This window comes from Mastigoproctus giganteus, chromosome 4 (assembly GCF_048544385.1).
Source record: "Mastigoproctus giganteus isolate SK-2022 chromosome 4, ASM4854438v1, whole genome shotgun sequence".
NCBI classification, from domain to species: domain Eukaryota; kingdom Metazoa; phylum Arthropoda; class Arachnida; order Uropygi; family Thelyphonidae; genus Mastigoproctus; species Mastigoproctus giganteus.
Genome location: NC_143578.1, coordinates 29,286,467 through 29,308,499, shown reverse-complemented (window position 1 = coordinate 29,308,499; position 22,033 = coordinate 29,286,467). Strand labels below are relative to the sequence as shown.

Here is a 22,033-nt window from a genome sequence, read left to right as displayed (position 1 = left end):
ATCGAAGAGAACCTCAAACCTTTTTTTGAGGTTTTCTGCGAAACGAAAGATTACATCTAGTTCTTTTACCGTTATCTCCTTTGCAGTAACATTTTCATCTGGCTCATTTAAAAATTAAAAATTTTTTTTGCATTCAATTTAAAATTAGTTTTTAAATGCAAGTTTGCATGTGACTTTATTAGCGGGAGGCAAACAAGTAACACATCTCCTTCTGATGGTTGATGGAACATCACTGAGGTGGGCAGCGGGCAAATGCCTGTTTATTGCCCACCTGATGTGTGTGTGCTAAGCAATTCAAACCCAATGTGGTTTGCTTATCATGCTATTCAAATCTTTTTCAACTATCACAAAAAATTATCACGCTAACTGGAAATTTGCATTGTGTAAAGTGAAAAGTGGTATAATTTTTTCAAATAGCGGTAACTGAAAATCGCATTATGCGAGGCTTGGCTGTACTAGAATACCTGTGGCAAGTACGCTGCCAAAACTGTTTCTGAGAAAAAGTAAAGATTAATATCGAAGTAACCTCTTCCTCAGCTGCTGATAGCTAAGGTGCCAGTGGTATGGACCCGGGTAACAAAATGACTAAAAATGCAATTTGATAATTTTTTACACATATAACTATATCATCCTTTAAAAAAATTACAATTATTGTATCAAAATTATCAGGACCTGGAAACTGCTACATAAAGTTGTCCATGAGCAAAAACTCCGTTTGAAATTATGACTGAAATTTGTTGATTGCGATGACAAAAGCTCAGAAATTGTGTTTTCTTCAAAATAAATGGCAAGTTAGTTTCGCTGGGAACTAAATCAATTCTCAGGATTTGAAAATCAGTCAGAAAATTTTTTTGGATTCTTTTTTGCTGCTAAATAAAACCTATTGCAAAAGGAATCGGGTTCAAAGCTTGTTTAGCGTTTGAGTTATTCAAGTTCAAAGAGCATCACATGGACAGAGAGACACAAGCAAATTATATATATAATTTGGATGGTTGTGCAACACACATTTCAGCTTTGTTATTTACACTTTCAATTAAACAAAGGAGACCTCTATTAAGAAGCTGTTTTTGAAGTAACTGGATTTTTCATTTTAATATAAGGTACAAATCAACAAGCAATGTAAAACTGGTTTAGGATCATAAAAATATGTCGGAATGGACTGATGGAGTGCTGATGATCAAGTGAGTTGCATACTTGTAAAATTTTACAACTATATATTATAATTAACAAGAACAGAGCAGCAGAAAAACAACATGCTGATTTTCATGATGCCAGATAATACAAAAATCCTAAATTCCCAAAATGTTTAATAGGAACTGGGAAAGAAAAATAAGAGTAATACCACTATTACTATTGTGGATTATTGCAGACACAGAGCGAAATGGAGACAGAATAAATAATGACAAGTTTAATATTAATTAGAAAACACACATATGTTAAATTAGATACATACAAAAGCTTTCGGTCAGTTTGTTAACCTTCATCAGTCAAACTGACAGTTAAGAGTGCAGAACATGAATGACAAATGTTGGCAATGTTCACATACGTCATAGCCATAGGCTTCAACATCAAACAATTATTGTTTTTTTTTTTTTTATAGGAGCATTAGCAACCAAGGCCATATTGCTCCGGGGATATGCGGTGGTCATGGGCTCGAACCCCGGTCTAATCAAGAAGCACTGCTGCTCCTGCCCGCCTGGCTACGGAGGCACTCATCCAACAATTAACCATCACATCACGCAGTTCATATACATGACTGGCAGTACTCGTCCTCATGTTCCACACTCTTAACTGTCAGTTTGACTGATGAAGGTTAACAAACTGACAAAAACTTTTGTATGTATCTCATTTAATATATGTGTTTTCCAATTAATATTAAAACTTGTCATTATTTATTCTGTCTCCATTTCGCTCTGTCTGCAATAATCCACAATAGTAATAATGAATCCAGAGCACACAGGCCTCTTTAATCATAAGAGTAATACCAGCTTATTTTCTCCTTTTTTGACAATAAAAAACTGTGTGAACAATAAATGCTAAAAGTTAACTGCTTTTAAAAAATACCTTCTATATTAATTCTTTGATAATACAAAAATTTCAGTCACAAAAAAGTTTAAGAGGAGCTAAGCAATAATACTAATATGAGGAATATTCAAAAAAGTATCCTAATTATGTTTGTTGAGACAACAGAGTGCACTGTGATAAAGTATAATACATCTTTAGACATAATTCGCCCCTCTATGCAGTAAGCAGTTCACTCACTTAAGGCAGTCTGTTATCATCCAAAAAAAAAAAAACCTTTTTAACATCCCACCATATTTCAGAATGTTGGAAAAACTGAAGGTGAGCAATCTGATCTAAAGTAGCATATGGCAACTCTGTAATTGGCATGATGTTTTGACTAGCACTGTTATTTCAAAAGGAAGGGAGGGAGAGTATTTTGAATATGATCTGGCTGGTCCTCAACTTCCACAAATGATGAAACTGTGCTCAAGTGCAAAATTTGTTATGAAATGACCAAAGCTTAACTAATCAAGAAATTGCCTTTGAATTATGTATTTTTCAATTTTAATGTTGATACTGCAACTGTTTACAGAGGAACATGAGCACCATCAGCAAGTTGCTTTCAATTTGTCTGAATGTTGACTAATGATGAAATATTTTTGAATGTATCATAATTGGAGATTAAGTGGAACTTCCAAGACTGATTGCTTCACTACGATAATGTGCTAATGCATTTATCGCTACTTGCACAGATTTTTTACTCACTAACTGTACAGATTTTTTTATTACCTACTTGTAGATTTTTGAATTGCAAAACGTCGAATCACTCAAGTTCAGCAATTCCCATGGAATTGTCCAGCAACTACCATATTCACCATATCTGGTGAATACAGAGTTTGTTAATATGTGCTATGCATAGTATAATAGTGATGATGCCAGAATGGACTACTAGAGAGTTGAGAAGGTTTTCACTAGCTGCACATGACAGGTTGTAAAATCTACCCAGAAAAATTGTACAACCTGCATTATTGTTAGCAAGCACAGGGTAGCGAGAAAGCAGCATGCTGATTTTCATGATGTTAGATTTTTTTAGACTGAAAAAAATCCTGAAAGGATGTTGATTTGATTATGCACAAACAATAAACAGTAATATCATGGCTCAACTTTTGGCCAGAGGTGCTCGCAAGGGTGGGGAAATCACTGTTCTCCGAGCAGTGCAGATAGGCTGCCAGGGCAGCTCATGGGGATGCTGTCAATGATTTATAGGAATTTTTCCAGTAGGGATAAGGAGGTAATTATCCCATTTATAAGGCGATGGTTAGGTTATATCTTGAGTACCACATGTGGATCTGGAACCTTCATTTTAGGAGGATGTGGATCTGTTGGAACAGGTGTAGAGAAGAGCAACAAGATTAGTTAAAGAAGACTTCAGTTCTGAAAAATTGCAGCATCTGAAAACTGGGCACTTGCTGCAAGACTTGATTGAAGTGCTTAAGGTTTTAAATGGATTGAGTAAACTTAATGTGGATAGCATCCTTACTCTTTCTCAGACAACACATATAAGGGGACATAAACTTAAATTGAGAAAGGGTGGCTGCAAGACGTGCAAAAATTTTCTTTCAGTTATACAGTAATTTATTGCCGGAACAAACCTCTGTTTGGCATTGTGTTGTTGTTGTTATTTGGTTTTTAGGAGCATTAGCAATTAAGGCCATACTTCTCTGGGATATGCGGTGGTCATTCCCTGACCTTTCCGCATCCTCCGTATTTGGTGGTGACGGGCTCGACCCCCGGTCTAATCAAGAAGCGTGTGCTACGCACTGCTGCTGCTCCTTCCCACCTGGCTACGGAGGCAGTTTGGCATTGTACAGAAGCAGGTAGTTGGTTGATGCTATATCAGTTTTCAAGAAAATTTTCAAACAACAAGTGCCAAACTTCTTGCTGTTTGAAAATTTACTATTTTCTTATTGTGTATGGAAAAATTTACTATTACAATGAGATAAATGCAATACATACCTTTATTAATATTGTTAATCTCTGTATAACTTCAAAATCTTCTTGGACAGTAACTAAAAGAATATCATCCCCTGGCAGTGAAGAAGCAATCAAGAGTCCTTGATTGTCTACTGTGACAACAGTCTGTTGACTATTACCAAGTGGATATATACGATATGCTGCTCTGGAAACTTCATATCTACAAAATTATGTTTACTATTAAATAAAAATTGGGCACATAATAGCTAAAATCATTAGATGCATGCACGGAAACTTAGTCACAGCAAAACAGAATGAATGAACACACAAAATTTAAGCTTTATTAAAATATAATTATTTTCATTATAAAATCATCATTATCTATTTCATGTATGTGTTTATGTGATTGAATTTATCCCAAGCAAATGAAGGATAATTACATTTTTAATTAAAAGACAGTAATTTTTTTGATATGATGATGCATATAATAAAAACATCTACCATACAATATTGCCAATATTCTAAAAAAAAATATTTCAGGCTCTTTTATAAATAGTCCTTAGAAAAGACATAATTAAAATAAAAAAAATTATTTTGAAATGAAAATATTACCAACATCATTTTAGTTATTTATTTTGAAATGAAGATTGCACTGCACTGTCATTAGGTGTAAAAATTGTCCATTTAGAACAGCAAAACACCTCACTGTGTCGAGGCTTCCTTGACAATCTCAGAGATTAATATTAATAACTTATTAATAAACTATACAATATGTACCTCTATCAAGACATCATTAGTAGTACTTGAAAATTAATTTAAAATTACATTTTAAAGTTACTTGATACGTAACAGAATGACATCAAGCAGGAATGAAATTAATTCTGATCTTTGATACTTGCACACATAAATGGAGACTTTGGACTACCCAATGTCGTGCAATGTACCATATGTGCATTTTTGAATGTGCAAATTGCTGGAATATTTGTATTATGTTATTAGTCATATTTTATAAATAAACTTTATAAAACTTTATGGGATAAACTTTATGGGATATACAACTTTTTGCTTTTGATATATATAAAAGCTTTGATGTCAACTGTTTTTATTTCATTTTTAATGGTAAATAAATATACAAAACACAAATATTACAAAATTCATATTAATCTAGAATATGTGCCCAAAAGTACAATTATTATTACGTTATTAATAATTTTATAATGCCTAGTACAATTTAAAAAAATTTTAATTGAAATATGATTTCAGCAAGAAAAAAGTGCAAAGGATATTTTGGTGGGAACTGAAGTTCATATAATAGTATAAAGTTAGAAATTTAAAAATAAATAAATTTTCTGTTTATACTCGGGGACAAATGCACAGTCAGAGGAGTTTACAAGGTAGAGAATAAAAGGAAATATCGCCGTACAGGAACTCCCTGAATTACGTAAGGGGTTTCTTTCTGCGGAATGCTATGTCGGAATTTCCCCTATGCTTGTGCAGCACCCGCAACTGGCTCGCCGAATTGATTGAATCAAAAAAGAAATGTTCGTCAAACATGTGAACAGAATTATTTATTGTATTTATTCAATTTTTTATCTCATGTGCAGGAAAAATTACAAAAGCATTTAAGTAAAAAAATTTCAAAATTATAAAATTACAAAAAAAAGAGAGGAGACAGGCATAATGTCAGTGAGTTTTACCTCTCAGGCATCGTTATCAGAACTGACGTCTTCAGCTGATGTGAAGTACACCGCTGTGGAGATTTAGAAGGGTCGGCCGCTCACCTTACAAAAGAACATATTAATGGATGACTCGACAGTGGCTTTTTTCTTTTCATTGTAGAATTCTTTGTAGCAAGCAAGCATATCACTCACCCCCTCTGTTATCTTTTAAGAATCGTTCACTGTCAGGATCCATCTTCTCAAACCTTGCCATTGCCGATGCAATATCACGAAACCCCATTGCCATCTCGCTGGTGATGAAGCGCCTTGGCTCATTTGTTTCACCTTGAGCTTCGTCAGCATTTTCTTCTTTCACTATTGTTGCCTTCAAGTCAATAAGTTCTTTGTTAGATAATTTCTTCTCTTCTTCCTCTATTAACTCCTCCATGTCTTTGGCATCAACCTGCAACCTTTACAATCTTATCCGTAACCTCTTCACATGATTTGTCTTTTTCAAATCCTTTGAAGCCTTTTATGTGCTGCGGGCATATTTTCTTCCATGCGCCATGGAAGAAACAACTTTTAGTAATTTCCACCCAGGCCTTATTAATGTTTAAGATGGCATGGTATATAGCATGCTTTGAAATTAAATTCAAAATAATACCCTGATCCATAGGTTGGATGAGTGAAGTTGTGTTTGGTGGTAGGAATATGACTCTCACGTTTGAATTGATATCATCTAGATATGTAGGATGTCCAGAAGCATTATCTAATAGAAGCAAAATCTTGAAAGAATGTCGTTGTCTTTACAATATTTTTCAACCTCGGGAATGAAGCAGCATTTAAACCAATCCTGAAAGAGAGATATTGTTATCCATGCTCTCTGGTTCAATTGGAAATGCACAGGTAGGGTGGCTTTATTGATGCCCTTAAATGCACGAGGATTTCCAGAATTGTACACAAGCAGTGATTTTAATCTGTAATCTCCCGCTGCATTAGCCCCAAGCAAGAGCATGGCCTTATCTTTTGATGCCTTGAAACCTGGCATTGTCTTTTCCTCTTTGGCAATGTATGTTCGATCCAGCATTTTTTCCCAGTACAGAGCAGTCTCGTCATTGTTAAAAATTTGCTGCATTGAATAGCCGCCTTCGTCGATAATTTTTTCCAACACATTACAAAATCTCTCTGCAGCTGCAAAATCTGCACTGGCAACTTCAGAGCATACTTTAATGTTATGGAAACCAGTGCGATGCTTGAACCTATTAAACCACCCGCTGATTGCCATAAACTTGGCTTGGGGTTCGCCGTACTTATCCTTAATATCTTTATAAATACTTGTTGCTTTTGCTTAAATGGTCATTAGACTCAGGGGAACTCGCTTCTGAATCTCATTTTCCATCCATATTATTAACAGCTGTTCCATCTTCGATACAGCACCTGAACGCTATTTTGTGATCACTGTTAATCTCAAGTGCATTGATCCTTTGACATGTTCTTTTATACGTGCACTGTCCTTTAAAATAGTATTCACTGTTGAAGCAGGAGACCCAATTCACATGTAATAAGATAACAAACTTTGTCCTGCTTTGTACTTCTTAATCATTTTCATCTTCATTTCTAAATCAATTTTGTTTCGTTTCCTGGCACTACCACCACTTGCACTTTACGTTGGTTGCTTTCCCTTCACCATTGTAATACGTAAATAGGAATGAAGATTTTTCATAACAATCATATAAAAAACAAATTTCTGAAAATTTGTTTTTTATGTGTTGAAGATTTCAGTGAAGGGGAACACATTTCACCATAATAGCGTAAAAACCCACACAATGCAGTTATCAGTATTATCAGAAATGCAATAAGATCGAGTTTACAACCTGTTTATAATTAGATACACTAACAGAAAAGTCCAATAAACTGGAAAGTGCATATTGTTTTTTGGTCATGAACTCCATAAACGTCCTTCAGAAAAATATCACAAAGGCATTCAAAATTGATTCTTATAACGGGAATATATGATTACGATGAAAGGGTAGTGCAATTTCCATTATAAAAATGACCTTTTAGAGAGAAAATAGCTTAGTTATATAGAGCTACGGGATGAAAAATACGTTTCTACGATTTTTTTAAAGTTTGCACTGGCGGGCAAAAACTTACGTAAAGTCGAGTATTATGTAAGTTGGTTGAGTTCCTGTATTTAGCAGTTAAATAAGCTTGAACCCCAGTTACTCAAAGTATTGAGTTGAAGCACATACTCTGGAAGAGTCAGTTTTCCATTAGGAATTAGCTCTGTGGAGTGAGCTTGTCCATGGAATTGTCAAGTTTTGTAAAAAAAATTAAAACTTTGTAATACCATCTTCTACACTTTCAAATATTAATTATTCTTATTCTGATTTGAGCACCCAACATTACAGTGAAATTATTGTCAAAACTGATATAAGAATAAATAAAGAAATTAATAAAAAGAAAGTTAAAAAAGAATACTCTTTGTCAACTTTTATTAGTGTCTTCTAGTACATCACTTCTCAAACTATATGTGATGAAGGACCAGTTTCTTTTATTTCCAACCTGTCGCAGACAGGTACCGGTTTGTGGTCCACACTCTGAGTAGTACTGTTCTGGTAGTTGTAAACACAAATGACAGTTGGCAGATTTCAAGACAATTCATACATTAATGAATGTATTTGAAATGACTTTCAAAACATATATACAGGATGATTCAGGAGGAATAGTAAATATTTTGGGAGGTTATAATATCGATTAATCTGAGTAAAAAAGTTCATATAAACAAGTGTCCAATTTTAAATGGATACAGAGATACAGCTGTTTGAAACTGGCACACACAAAGCCTTCATGAGATGTATTAAAGACTGACAAATGACTCATTGTTTGTATTTATTGACATTTTGAATGATAAAAAAACACAAATAATTGACAAATTTTTTACAGTTCACAATAAATGTTTGAAAATCCCGCCGTCAACCTTAATGCACTTTGCAACTTGTGATAATATGACGTGTTGTTCTTCTGAGGTCGTTGTGGCATTCCTTTATGAGGGCAGCAGTATCCAAAATGCAAGCAAGCAATTCATCTCTTGTATTCACCTTTTCTTTGTACACTGTGCTTTTCATCCAACCTCACAAACAAAAATCTAATGGAGTGCGATCTGGAGACCTTGGTGGCCAATGAACGGGACCACCAAGGCTGATCCTTTGTTCAGAGAAAGTTCAATTTAGATACTGTATTACCAAACAGGTATAATGTGTGCAGGAGCTCCATCATGCTGAAAGTAGATACCAATCTGTGCAGCCAAGGGATCATCTTCCAATAGTAGTGGAAGTTCTTTTTGCAGAAATTCTAAGTAAATGGGCCCTGTAAGATGATTAACACAACAGGCCCAATCAACTAATTGTCGATGATACCGCACCACACATTTATAGAGAAGTGACATTGAAAATTTGTTTCTAAAGTGCCATGTGGATTTTTGTCTGACCACCTATCAGAGTTATAGGTGTTGTTGATACTGTCATGGGTGAAAGTAGCTTCATTACTGAACAGTATTAATGGAATTAATTGGCGATTAGCATTTACACAAAGAAAAATTGAAATCAGTGGGCATTGTCTCCTGGTTGAAGGTGTTGCACTTGCAGTATGTGAAATGGATACAAAGCTCACATAATGCTCGCCATGCTTTTGTCTGTGAAACACCGATACCTGTAGAAATTCTTTGTGTGCGAATAGTAGGACTACATTCTACCAACTGAAGAATGTGTTCTATTTCATCCACATTTTGTTCATTTGCATGTTCAGAAGAAATATGAGCACTGGGAACTGTAACAGTCTCACACAGTTTGGTGTAAACACTCTTGAATCCAGCGTTCTGTGGTTAGGAAACCGTCAACAGTAATCTCAACAAGTGGCAATAGCACTTCCACCACAAAAACTGTAGACAAACCCCATATCGTCATACTCAGCATGTGTGAAGATGTGTGGCATTCTTAACAACACTTATAACACCAAACAGCGTCAGGTTATAACTGCTTCTAGGTCACGTCTGATTCAGGGAGCTGTGGGCCAGTTTCAAACAGCTGTATCTCCATATCCATTGTGAATTGGACACATTTTTATATGAACTTTTTTACTCATAATAATCGATACTATAACCTCCTAAAATATTCACTATTCCTCCTGAATCACTCTGTATATATGTATTCTAATGTCATTTATACATATGACATTAAGAGTAGGAGATCTGCAGATTTACTTAACAAGTACAAGTCAATGCTGAAAAAAAGTCATGAATTAGGGTTAAATTTGAAAGTGTCTACAATTCTGCCCAGACATGATAGGAGGGAGTATATGGTGAGAGCCTTGTCAATCAATTTGGCCCTGGAGGGAATGTGCAAGGCTCATGGGGCAGAATTTTTCTCAGCATGGTCTGTGCTTGTTAACAGGAGAGACTGCTTCTACAGGGATGGGATACACTTAAATAGAAGGGGTGCAAGAGTGTTTGGTGATACTATCAAGGCAGCATTAGGTGGGTCAGAAAACTGCTAGCTTATGGGGAAGCCTCAGACTAAAAGGTTAATAGTAGCTACAGGCAGAGGTGAAAGTGACTCTTGCATTGCTTCTGGTGGAATGAGCAGTGGCCTGGAAGATGGGGTGCTGGGGGAGGGTTCAGGGACTGGTGGGAGTCATCATGAAAAAAATAAATACTGGGCTGCGTTAGAGTAACTAAGAATAAGAACAGGTGCATGTATACCAATGCTAGAAGTATAGTAAATAAATTTGATGAATTTGTAGTGCTGGTCAAAACATCAAAAGCAGATATCCTTGGGATATCAGAGACACGGTGTCATACAGATATAAGCAGTGCGGAATTAAATTTGGGGAGTACAAGGTGTACAGAAAGGATAGATGGGATAGGAAGGGAGGTGGGGTTATGCTGTCAATTAAGAAAAACATAAAATATAAAGAAGTACAGCCAGTTGACATAGTGCAGTGTTGAGTCAGTTTAGTGTGAAATAAGCACTGGGAAAGGAAAAATGAGAGTAGGAGTGTGTTATAGGCCCAACGACTCTGATGAGCACAATGAACAATTATACAGAGAAATAGAGTGGGCAGTAAATCAGAGTGTCTTATAATGACTGATTTTAACTTCCCAGATATTAACTGGAACTTGTGAGTTGGTCACTCATCCACTAGCAAGACTTTTGTGGATTTATTGGATGATTGTTTTCTGCAGCAGCATGTTCGAGAGGGAAATACTTTTGATCTGGTTATCAGCAGTGATTATTCGTGTAATTTGCAGATAAAGGAACTAGCAGGTGGCAGTGATCACAGTGTACTGATGTGGAATTTACTTAAAGATATAATTACCATCAGGGGTAAAGGAAGGGTTTTTGCTTCTGTAAAGATGATTACAGTGGTGTCAGACAGTTTTTAAATTCTGAACAGTGGGACCAACTGATGATGTCACTAACAGCAAATTCTAAATGTAAAGCATTCATGGAACTAATCGTGGAAGCTACTAGGCTTTTCATACCAATCAACAAATATTTTTCAAGGTTTAGGCCTAAATGGATGTCAGATGAACTAATAAGGCTCATGACAGAGAAGAAAAATGCATGGGATGCATATAAATTATTAGGTGACACAGAAGCCTACGGCAGATATAAGCTGGTCTGTAATCAAGTCACAAAGGAAGTTAGGCAAGTGAAGACAGATTACGAGAAATCATTGGCAAAGGATACTAAGAAAAACAGCAAGGACTTCTTCATTTATATAAACTCTAGCGGGAAGAGGATGAATCAGATTGGTCTGCTTGATGTTGGTGGTTGACTGCTGATGATACTGCTCAGATGGCTGATAACCTGAACGCATATTTTGCATATACATTCACACATGAGGAGTTATTAAGGAAGGAAAATGCCATAAGGTTATCAAATTGTAGCAGGGTGCTTAATGATTTTGTAATAACTGAGAGCAAAGTGGAGGAGAAATTGTTGAAGTTTAACATAAGAAAGGCACCTGGAGTGGATGGGATCTATTCAGTTATATTAAAAGAGGCGGCAAAGGAAGTAAGCAAACCCTTAGCCATAATTATGAGAGCATCCTTGGACTAAGAGGAGGTCCCCACGGACTGGAGATGTGCAAATGTATCCTTAATTCAAATGGGGATCTAAGGGTGACACGAGTAATTACAGACCAGTTAGTTTAACTTCTGTTCTGGGGAAAATAATGGAGTCACTTGTTAAGGATGCATTGCAGAATTATCTAGACCAGCGCCTCCCAAACGTTTTTAGTCACAGAACATTTTTCATCTCACAATATATTTACAGAACACAAGTTTAGTGGGAACCAAAGAACTGTTTGCTAATATTTTATTACATACGATGCACTGTGCATCAGGAGCATCTTTATTTCCAACACAAGTAAAGCCAAAATTCAAATAACTGTCATCACATTGTACTTTTGTTATGGTCTTTCATTAGTAGGTTCCTGTTTTTTCACTTCGTTTTTTTGGGGAACAAAAGACTGTGATTGTTCGTACTCACTTTGAAGAGTAACAATATTGTATTCGTTTTCATCGACAGCACTTGCAATACTAGAAGAATTTGCTTCTCATTTTAAAGTTCCTTTTTTTCAACCACAAATCCACGGTCATTTATTTTAATAATAACATTTTGAAATACTGATAATTATCAAAAAAAAATGTATACAAGGAAGTGAGTTTAGTTATGATATCGATTCGCTTTCCCTTCTCCTTCAACCCATGTACTCCAGGCTAAATCGCATATGAATGGCATATTAGATCACTACATTGCTACTTTTTCGTCAATGTCATTACCTCTAAGCATAATTCTCTATGCAAAATCTGCAAAAATAAAGCGTTCTGTGGTCTATTTTGATTATTAGTCTATGCCAGTATATTGATAACCGAAAAAAAAAAAAAAAAAAAAACACGTTAAAAATTATAATGATATAAAAGTAGTGTATGCTACAAATAGGCAAAATTAATTTATTTTATTTTATTTTTTAATTTATTATGATTTTTCACGGAACATTAGTGTTCCACGGAATACAGTTTGGGAAACGCTGATCTAGACAGGGCTGCAGTAATAACTTTCCCTTAACAAATCCACTTTTTGGGTTGTTAAGGGAAAGTCTTGCCTGACAAATTTGATTGGATACTATGATGTGGTTACAAAGGAATTGGATGTAAAAAATAACTGTTATCATATACTTGGATTTCCGGAAAGCTTTTGACACTGTTGCGCGTGGAAGACTACTGTACAAATTGGAGCAGTATGGTATTAAGGGCAAGTTGCTACAATGGATAAAGGGTGGTTGAGTGGGAGAAGACAGAGTTGTAATCAATGGACTACTGTCTCTTCATAGAGTCCCCCAGGATTTGGTGTTGGGCCCATTGTTGTTTTCTATATTTATCAATGATGTTGATGACGGTATATCAGGGTTAATGTCAAAGTTTGCAGATGATACAAAGGTTGGCAGGTTTGTTAATGTATGCTACAAATAGGAATAGTGTGCACTTTCTACACTTTAGAAAGTGTAGAAAGTGCAGTGTGCTAATGCAACAGGATCTAGAAAATTTGGGCAGATGGGCTGAGAAGTGGCAACTGAAGTTTAACCTTGACAAATGCAAAGTACTGCATATGAGTAAAAGTAACCACAGAGAAACGTACCAACTGTGTGGTACTACACTTAGGGTGGTAGAAAATGAAAAAGATCTGAGCATAATTGTGCAGTCAGATATGAAGTTTTCTGAGCAATGCTGAGAGGCTGCCAGAGCAGGTTGTGGGGTATTGTCAATGATATACAGGAATTTTGCTAGTAGGTAAAAGGACGTGATTATTCCCTTGTATAAGGCAATGATCAGGCCACGTCTTGAGGTACTGTGCACAGGTCTGGAGGCATCATTTCAGGAAGGATGTAGAGTTGGTTGAGCGTGTACAGAGAAGGGCAACAAGATTGGTGAGGGGAATGAAGGGGGTTCTCTTCCCAAGAAAGGCTTAAGTTCTGCAAATTTCAGCGGCTGGAGACTAGGCACCTACAAGGTGATCTGACTGAGGTATATAAGGCCTTGAATGGGTTGAGCATGATGAATTCTGATGGGATTCTTCTGCTTGCTGCAGATTATGAACCTGAGGGGGCATAAATTCAAATTGAGGAAAGACAGTTGTAAAACAGATGTGCGGAAACCTTTAGCCAGCAGGTGATTAATTGCTGGGACAAACTTCCATCTGTCATTGTGGAAATTGATAGCTTAAATAAATTCAAGGAGAGACTGGACAAACTTTTAGAGGGAATGGATGTACAAAATTTTTTTTTTTTTGGCCGATGATACATACGCTCATGCGCTTGCTTTCTTGCATCACATGCCTCCATTACTATTACTACTACTATTCTGGAAAGGGTTACATGGAAGCATGTTAGCAGTTATTATGTGAGAGATGGGTGCCAATGAGAAAAGGTAGGAATAGTCAGGCTGACTGTGCAGTTCAGTGTGCTGTTGGGAATTCAAGAGATATGAGCAGAAGTTACATATATTTGAGATGTGTATGTTGAAGTGGGTAGTTGGTGTTCAAAGAAAAGAACAGAATATGAAATGAGATTATAAGATGGAGTGGCTCCAGTATAAAGTTGCAGAAGTAAAAGTGCTTAACAATGCAGGTAGAAAGACAGCAGAGAAGAGGGGAGCATGGTGAAAAACGATATGGCAGCATGTTGTGTTTAGGAGAAAATGATTGTTGGAAGGATGAGATGGAGTGGAGGGTAAGTACTCAAAGGTGGTGATGAAAATGATTTAACCATGTCCAAACAGAATTTTTAAACTTTGTTTTAATATTCATTACTTGGATAAGGTAACATGAATACATATTTATATTTTATTCTATAACATTGGTGTATTATTAATACAAAATACTTCCACCATGTTCAAATAACATGCTCCATTCACAAGAAAAGGAAATGTAAAAGTATACAAATAAACCAGATGAAGGAGGATTTATGCAATCTTTCAAAGTGATAACTTGTGTGTAGAAATTCTAAAATAAGTTCAATGCCACATTTCTCTGAATTATCATTAATTAAATCATTTTACAAAATCATAAAATTACCTGTTACATTTTAATTTCAATTGAGAGTTTGGTGACATAAGGATCATCCCTCCATCTATATCTGGATATGTCAGTTTTAGCTGCTCAAACACCTAAAATAAATTGTAAATATTAATAATAATATTCATTAAATGCCCTATTACTCTAGATTAATTTAATTTATGTGGGAAATAAATTATGCTACACTGTTGAGAAAACAATAACTTATTATCACTGGCAATTTCAGAAATTACCATATTTTCAAGAACATAAGTTGGTACTTTTTTTTTTTTTTTTATATATGAAAACCCCAACCACGAGAGGTATTAGAACCTATAGTACTTAGTACTGTGCTTGGGTTGGAGGTTGAGAAGATATTTGTTGATATTAGACTTGAACTTCTGTAGACTGTAATTTTCAGGAAATACATATGAAAGAAGGTTGTTCCAGAAAACGGCAGTTGAATGAATAAACGAGGAAAATGAAAAGTTGGCTGGATGTTGGCTGGTGGCGGCACGTGTTCGGACTGTTTTGAAAGAGAGGGTGGGAATTATAGAAGCCAATTCAGAAGAACAGTACCCATGGAAGTATCTGTAGAAAAGGCATGCAGTAGAAACAGCGTCTGTGAGAAGCGAGTGCAAACTCTGTTAGAGAAGATTCATTAATTAACCTAACTGCCCTCTTCTGGGGGCACCGCCCCAGATGTGGGAACAATATTCCATGGTTGGGCGGATTTGCGATTTGTACAGAGTGAACAGCTGCTTGGAAGAAAAGTAACGCCGAGAACGAAAGAGAAAACCAAGTTTTTTAAATGCAGAGGAAGCAATATTTGTAATGTGCTTGTGCCAAGAGAGATTATAAGTCAGGGTAATCCCCAAAAGAGATACATCATTTTGCCTAGAAATCGGAGTGTCACCAAAGATAAGCATAGGAGCAAAGAATCCTTTTTGCAAGATATAAGACAACACTGAGTTTTAGAAGGATTGAAATCAACTAAGCTGTCTTCGCCCCACTGGAGAATTACCTGGAGATCGGCATTTAAGGAATTGGTAGCAGATATTCAAGAAGTTGAAGCTGATTGAGCAGGGCAAGGTTTCCCAAAATGAAAGTGGAATGCAATGTGATATCATCGGCAAAACTATGCACAGGATTTCCAGTCAATAGAAGAAGGTCATTAATATACAAGAGGAAAAGAGTGGGGGAAAGAACTGAACCTTGGGGGACACCAGCATTAGTGGAGAAGTTAGAAGACAGAGCCATCTACCATCACCCTCGGTGAGCGAGCAGAGAGAAAACTGGATAACCAATTACAAAAAACAGTTGGCAAACCATAAGATGGAAGCTTGTTTAGAAGACTTTTATGCCAAACAATCGAAAGCCTTTGAGATGTCAAGAGCAACTGCTTGTGTTTCACCGAGCCTTTCCATTGAATTGCTCCATAAATGGGTAGCATGAGCCAGAATATCACCAGTGGAGCGACACTGACAGAATCCATACTGGCGATCACTGATCAGACCGAAGGTTTCTAGGTAGTTTAAGAGTTGGCGATTAATTGATTTCTCCATTACTTTAGAAAGTGTAGAACTAATTGCAATGGGACGATAATTGGATGGGAAGGATTTGTCACCCTTTTTAGGAACTGGCTGGATATGAGCAAATTTCCAAGCAGAAGGTAAAAACACCTTTGGAATAAGAAAGTGAAAAAAGGCAGCAAAGAAAGGAGTAAGTTCATGAGCAAAAGTTTTGAGAACAAGTGGAGAAATACCATCAGGACCTAGAGCTTTCTTAGCATCAAGATTTGTCAAAATCCTTTTGATGGAAGACCACAGGAAGTATTGAATGAACGTGTTGGGAACAGTGGCAGGTGTTTCACCAAGATCATTAATACATGAGTTGGAAGAAAAATGGGATGCTAGCAGGTCAGCTTTATCCTTGGTTGAAATAACAACAGAACCATCTGGTTTTGACAGAGGTGGAAACAGAGATGGGCAGAAGTTGCGGCCAATAGCTTCGGCAAGAGACCAGAATGCTTGGCTACCATTAGGGCAAGAAGCAAGTTTTCTACTCTTAGTCTGTTCAAAATCTAGTTTGGACGGATTAATAACTGCTTTACAATTGTTGCAGCTTTGGTGTAGGCAGAAAATGAAACTGAAGAATTGGAAACAAGCCAATTACGATATGCAACATTCTTCTCTTGAACGGTCTCAGCACATTTATTGGAAAACCAAGGTTTAGATAAAGGACGAGATTTTAAAGTGGAGTGGGGAATAAAGGATTCCATTCCTACAAGAATAATTTCACTAACACGATCTGAGCAAACATTAACATCAGAAGTTTTGAAACAGTAATCTGACAAAGAAAAAGAAATCTCGCATATAATCCCATTTTGCATTCTTGTATTGCCAAACACGAAGTTGGGAATAGCCATGAGATAAAGGCTCCATTGGAGAAGAGACAATCACCAAGTTGTGATCTCAGGTGCCTAAAAGACAATTCACTTCAACCACGTACTTAGGAGGGTTGTTTGTGAGAAAAAGATCAAGCGTGTTGGCTGCATGGTTAGGATTGTCTGGTATTTTTGTAGGTAAATGAACAATCTGTGCAAGGTTATTAGTAATTGCAAAAGCCTCAGCATCTCGACCAGCTGGGTCGGTGTGAGTAGAAAATGGAAGCCAGCTAGAGTTGTGAACATTAAAATCACCAAGGAAAATTACCTCACTGTTAGGAAAGTTGGACTGGAGAAAGTCAAGTTGCAAAGAGGGGAAGTCAAAGAGCTCCAAGTGATGAGTGGAGTTGGGAGAACGGTAGAGACACAGATGAATTTGACACAATGAGGTAGAGAGATTTTAAGTCAGAGAAGATCGAAAAAGAGGAGATTCCAAATTACGAAGTCTCTGACAGGGAATATCGGAATGGACATATGCACAAGTACCACCTTTGAGGTGAAAGGAATCTTATAGCGAATAATTTGGGCAACTGAGATGAGCAGTAGTTGAACAACCGATAACTGAGATTCTGTCAGAAAAAGTACATGGGGTTTGGCAGACTGCAAGTGGAAATGGACTAGGAAGTGTTTGGGAGGTTTAGGTCTTTTTGCAGATAAGCTTACTCTATTAGTTTGACAATTCAGGGTGTATTCAATAGTAAGAGAAAGTGGAGGGGGGGCACGATGTATGAAGTAATGAAATTTTTGGATATGGCATACACACTGTAAGAATATACCCAGATCCTTGACATAACATGGCCTTGACAATGCCCCCTGCATACACACTACTCGGACTTCCTCCAGTCACTATCTGGCAGAGTAGAAGTATCAAGATTTTATACTAGCTGATCCGGAAGCCTCCTAAAGAGTTACCAATAGGTTCGGTCCAGCGTACTAACTAACAGCCGGCCTGAGAACACCGTTTTAGAGCTGTACCCTCGAAATGTAAGGAAGATTGGATCTCGTCATTCTGTTCATCATAACCTCAAAAGTCATCAGTCATACTGCATGATGGAAGAGATGGGGAAGGATTGACCGGAACTTAGCTCTGGAGACTAAACATGGGTTCCACCACTTCAAGCCTCTAGTAAACAAAACGGTGATATTGCACCGGTTGATGAGAGTCATCTACCACCTAGTATTGCCTGGTAACACAGAGGGACAGTATTCCACCATGTGATGTGGGTGCCACACCCCGACCCCTGCTTACGTTGGGTCACACCTGGGTGGTCACCCACAGTATGCTCGTGCATGGAGGTTATACCCAGGATTACTAACAATCCCACCATCGTGAAGGTGCAAGAAGAGGATCTGATTGTCACAGACTATCTGGACTTCGCCGAAATTAGGTCAACTTGACTTGAATGTCACTCGAATATCAGTTCCATCAGCATTTTAGACTCCCAGGTAGCAAGTACAGCTTCTCTGGCATATCTGAGAGAATGTCTGTGACAACCTCAAGAACCAACCCCAAGAACATATTCAAGTGAGCCTTTAAACATGTCTTGCTAGAACTCATCCTATATCAAGAATTAATCAATAAAACCTTATTTATTTCCAGAAACTCTTTCTATATTAAAAAGAACCCTACAGGCAATTATTGTGGAAATTACTGAAGAAAGCCTAATGCTGATTTCCACCTTCTCCAAACAAGTAGGACTTGTGAGTTGTATATCTGTCATGAAAACAATGGCTTGTCAACAGATAAATATTGTACTTAAGGCCATTCCTATTAACGTCCTAGAATCCCCCCCCCCCCACAAAACAACCACACTGTTGATAGAAATGATTATTAGGATAATACAACAACCCTCTTTCAGGATCACTGATTCCTCTTGATTATTAGATATTATTATTAATAGGTGTAATCTGATTATCAGATTATTTTCTAACTACTGTATTGCACTTAATATTCCATCTTTTACATCAGCTACATTTGTTCCAGAAGGGTCAAACTAATATTTCATCAAACAATTAAAGCTCTTTGAAATTTCACAAGCTTTGCAATATAGCCTATTGTCTAATGCTACTATCTACAGTACTCCCTTGATGTATTTATAGCTGATCCTACCATGCAGGTTGTTGAACTTAATCCATTTATCTTAGCAGCATGTTCAAATACTTGGATCATTTAGTGTAGTTTTAGTTATCTGCACCAAACATGCACAGTGATGCATGTATTAGAGGAATTTATTTTATGTTCCATGAAAATACAAAAAATTTATAACACACACATACAAGATGATAATCAAAAGTTAAGTCTCAAACTTACAAAAACAAAATTTTTAATATACAGAAGTCCTTTTATGAATTGCAAGATGAATAAAAATAGCATTTTTTACATAGATTTGAGTTATAATACTTACATGTATCTGAATTTCATCAGTAAGATTTTTCACAAGTTTCAGGTGCATTCTTGGTTCCAGTTCTGAAGGTTGGACTTCTACTCGTAAAATCACATTTCCATCCTGTTTAGCCTTTACCCTGATTGCAAAATTGTTTTCTGGCAGCTGCTGTATACCAGCCTATTAAATGCAAAAAAAATTTCCATAAAGTAAAGAATGAAACATTTATTATTCTAAATGTAAACTTTTATTTTAAAAATCTGATAATATATTTCATAATAATTTCTGTGATTCCAATGGTCTAAAAGTATGTCACAATCTATTACCATCACTATTGAAAATCCTAATTATTCTAAGGAGTCCTCATCTAACTGCCAACAGCTATACAATACTATTGCAATCTTCCAGACCAATCAGATCATGCAAAGCTTGGCGGAAGAGCATCCCAGTCTTTAACATGAGATCAGTGCTACAATTTGTCAAAATATAATGTCAATACAGGCCTGGCAACGTCTACATGATCTTACCAAAGCACTAAGAATAGCATCCAGTGCCACAAACACCAGTGAAGCAGTAAACTCTCATAATCCATATGGTCAATATGGGTTACCAAGTGTCTCTTTCCAAGAACTCTTCACAAAAGTAATGGTAGATCTCCCTTTGTGTTACTAATTTTCTTTGTTCTCCTTACAAATTTTCATATTTCTTATATATGTATCCCATATGGCTGATTTATTAATACCCATATTAAAAAAACAACACTAATAGTATTGGTATAAGTAGTGGCAAAATGACGAAAGGAAACAAGCTAATGCAGTTAGCCATAAAAAAAATATTTTAATCTTATTTGATCATTCCTTATAATAATTTGTTTATTCTTTAAATTTTATTGAAACAATCCTCTTCCACAAAATCAGGTGAAAATTTATTCTTACAACCAATTACTCTTTAGCTGAAGGAAAGTTTTTATATATCTCTCATGTAACCATCTCTTTCCAGTTTAAAATTATGTCCTTTTGCATATTCTGAGAAATATTAAAGGTGCCATTAGCATTTAGTTTACTCAACCTATTCAAAGTGTTAAACGCTTCAATCATGTTTCATTGCAGATGCCTCATTTCCCAAACACAAGTCTTTCTATGTAAGGGTTCCCTTTTATATCTCTGATTAATCTTGGCTGCACCCATTTCAACAGATCTACATTCTTCCTAAAATGAGACTTCCAAACCTGTATGTAGTACTCAAAATGCAGCCTAACTATTGCCTTATACAATGGGATAATCATCCCTTTAGCAAAATTTCTGTATATCATCGAGTTCATTCTCCATTTCCTTGAATTTGGTATCACCCAACTGGTATGTTATCCTGGGATTATTTCTACTCAAATGAAGTACCATGCATTTATGAATGTTAAACCTCAATTACCATTTTTTGACCCAGCTGCCTAATTTATCTAGGTCTTGTTGGAACAGCATATTCTGATTACTGATCATTTAACCATTCTTTTATCCTTTATCCATAGCAGTTGTTTGTTTGTTTATTTGTTTTCAGGAGCATTAGCAACTAAGGGCATATTGCTCTGAGGATATGCGGTGGTCATTCCCTGACCTTTCCGCATCCTCTGTATTTGGTAGTCACGGGCTAGAACCCCGGTCTAATCAAGAAGCGTGTGCTACACATTGCTGCTCCTGCCCACCTGGCTACGGAGGCGGCCATCCATAGCAGTAAACTGAGCTTACATGCCACTGCTGTTATTTGTACAACAGTCATGCACATGAAGGGCAGCGAAAGCAAAGCTTTAATGAAATCTATTTGATGTGAAAATTTTTCCCAGTTGCTTCCCAGAGACTACATGCCATAATAGCTAAAAATACTGTTCAGACAAGGTCTTCTCTTAATAAACCCACGCTGTAATTTCCATACAATTGCATTCCTGTCAAGATGATCCCATATTTTCTTTAACCACCATTATCATTTTCCTGGCACAGAAGTCAAGCTACAGATCTGTAATTATTCACTTCACCTCTTGTGAATAGGAGAGACAAGACACCTGCACATCTCTACTCTGTAGGGATGATGCATAAATTCAAGAGTGCTCTCATTAATTATTTGCTTAGTTCTTTTGCTGCTTCTTTTAATACAATTAGATAAATTCCTTCAGCCTAGGCACCTTATTTAATTTTAGCTTTAATAATTTCTCTTTCAGTTTCCTTTCAGTATCATAAACTTCTGACTGGGAACTAAAATCATTTAACTCCCAGTCAGAATTAGGTATACTTCTCATATCCTCTTCCCCAAAAACTTCTTCACATAAATGCAGATGCAAAATATTTATTCAGTTTGTTATAAACCTATATAGGATGACCAGCAGTCATTCCATTCATATCCAGTGGACCAATGTGATTCATCCCTTTCTTTCTAGTGTTAACATAAGCAAAGAATTCTTTCCTA

At 36.4% G+C, this 22,033-nt stretch overlaps 1 protein-coding gene across 1 annotated transcript in view; it reads right to left on the bottom strand.

Moving 5' to 3' along the window:
* Positions 1-510: 510 nt before the first annotated feature.
* LOC150086504 (nuclear pore membrane glycoprotein 210-like) overlaps positions 511-22,033 on the bottom strand; it is a 185,977-nt gene continuing 164,454 nt past the window's right edge. Inside the window, exons 31-34 of the mRNA XM_090372185.1 lie at positions 19,604-19,762; positions 14,774-14,865; positions 4,021-4,198; positions 511-585 (exon numbers count right to left, since the gene is read on the bottom strand). Coding sequence (XP_090228311.1) covers positions 511-585; positions 4,021-4,198; positions 14,774-14,865; positions 19,604-19,762 — 504 coding nt within the window. The remainder of the gene's footprint in view (positions 586-4,020; positions 4,199-14,773; positions 14,866-19,603; positions 19,763-22,033) is intronic.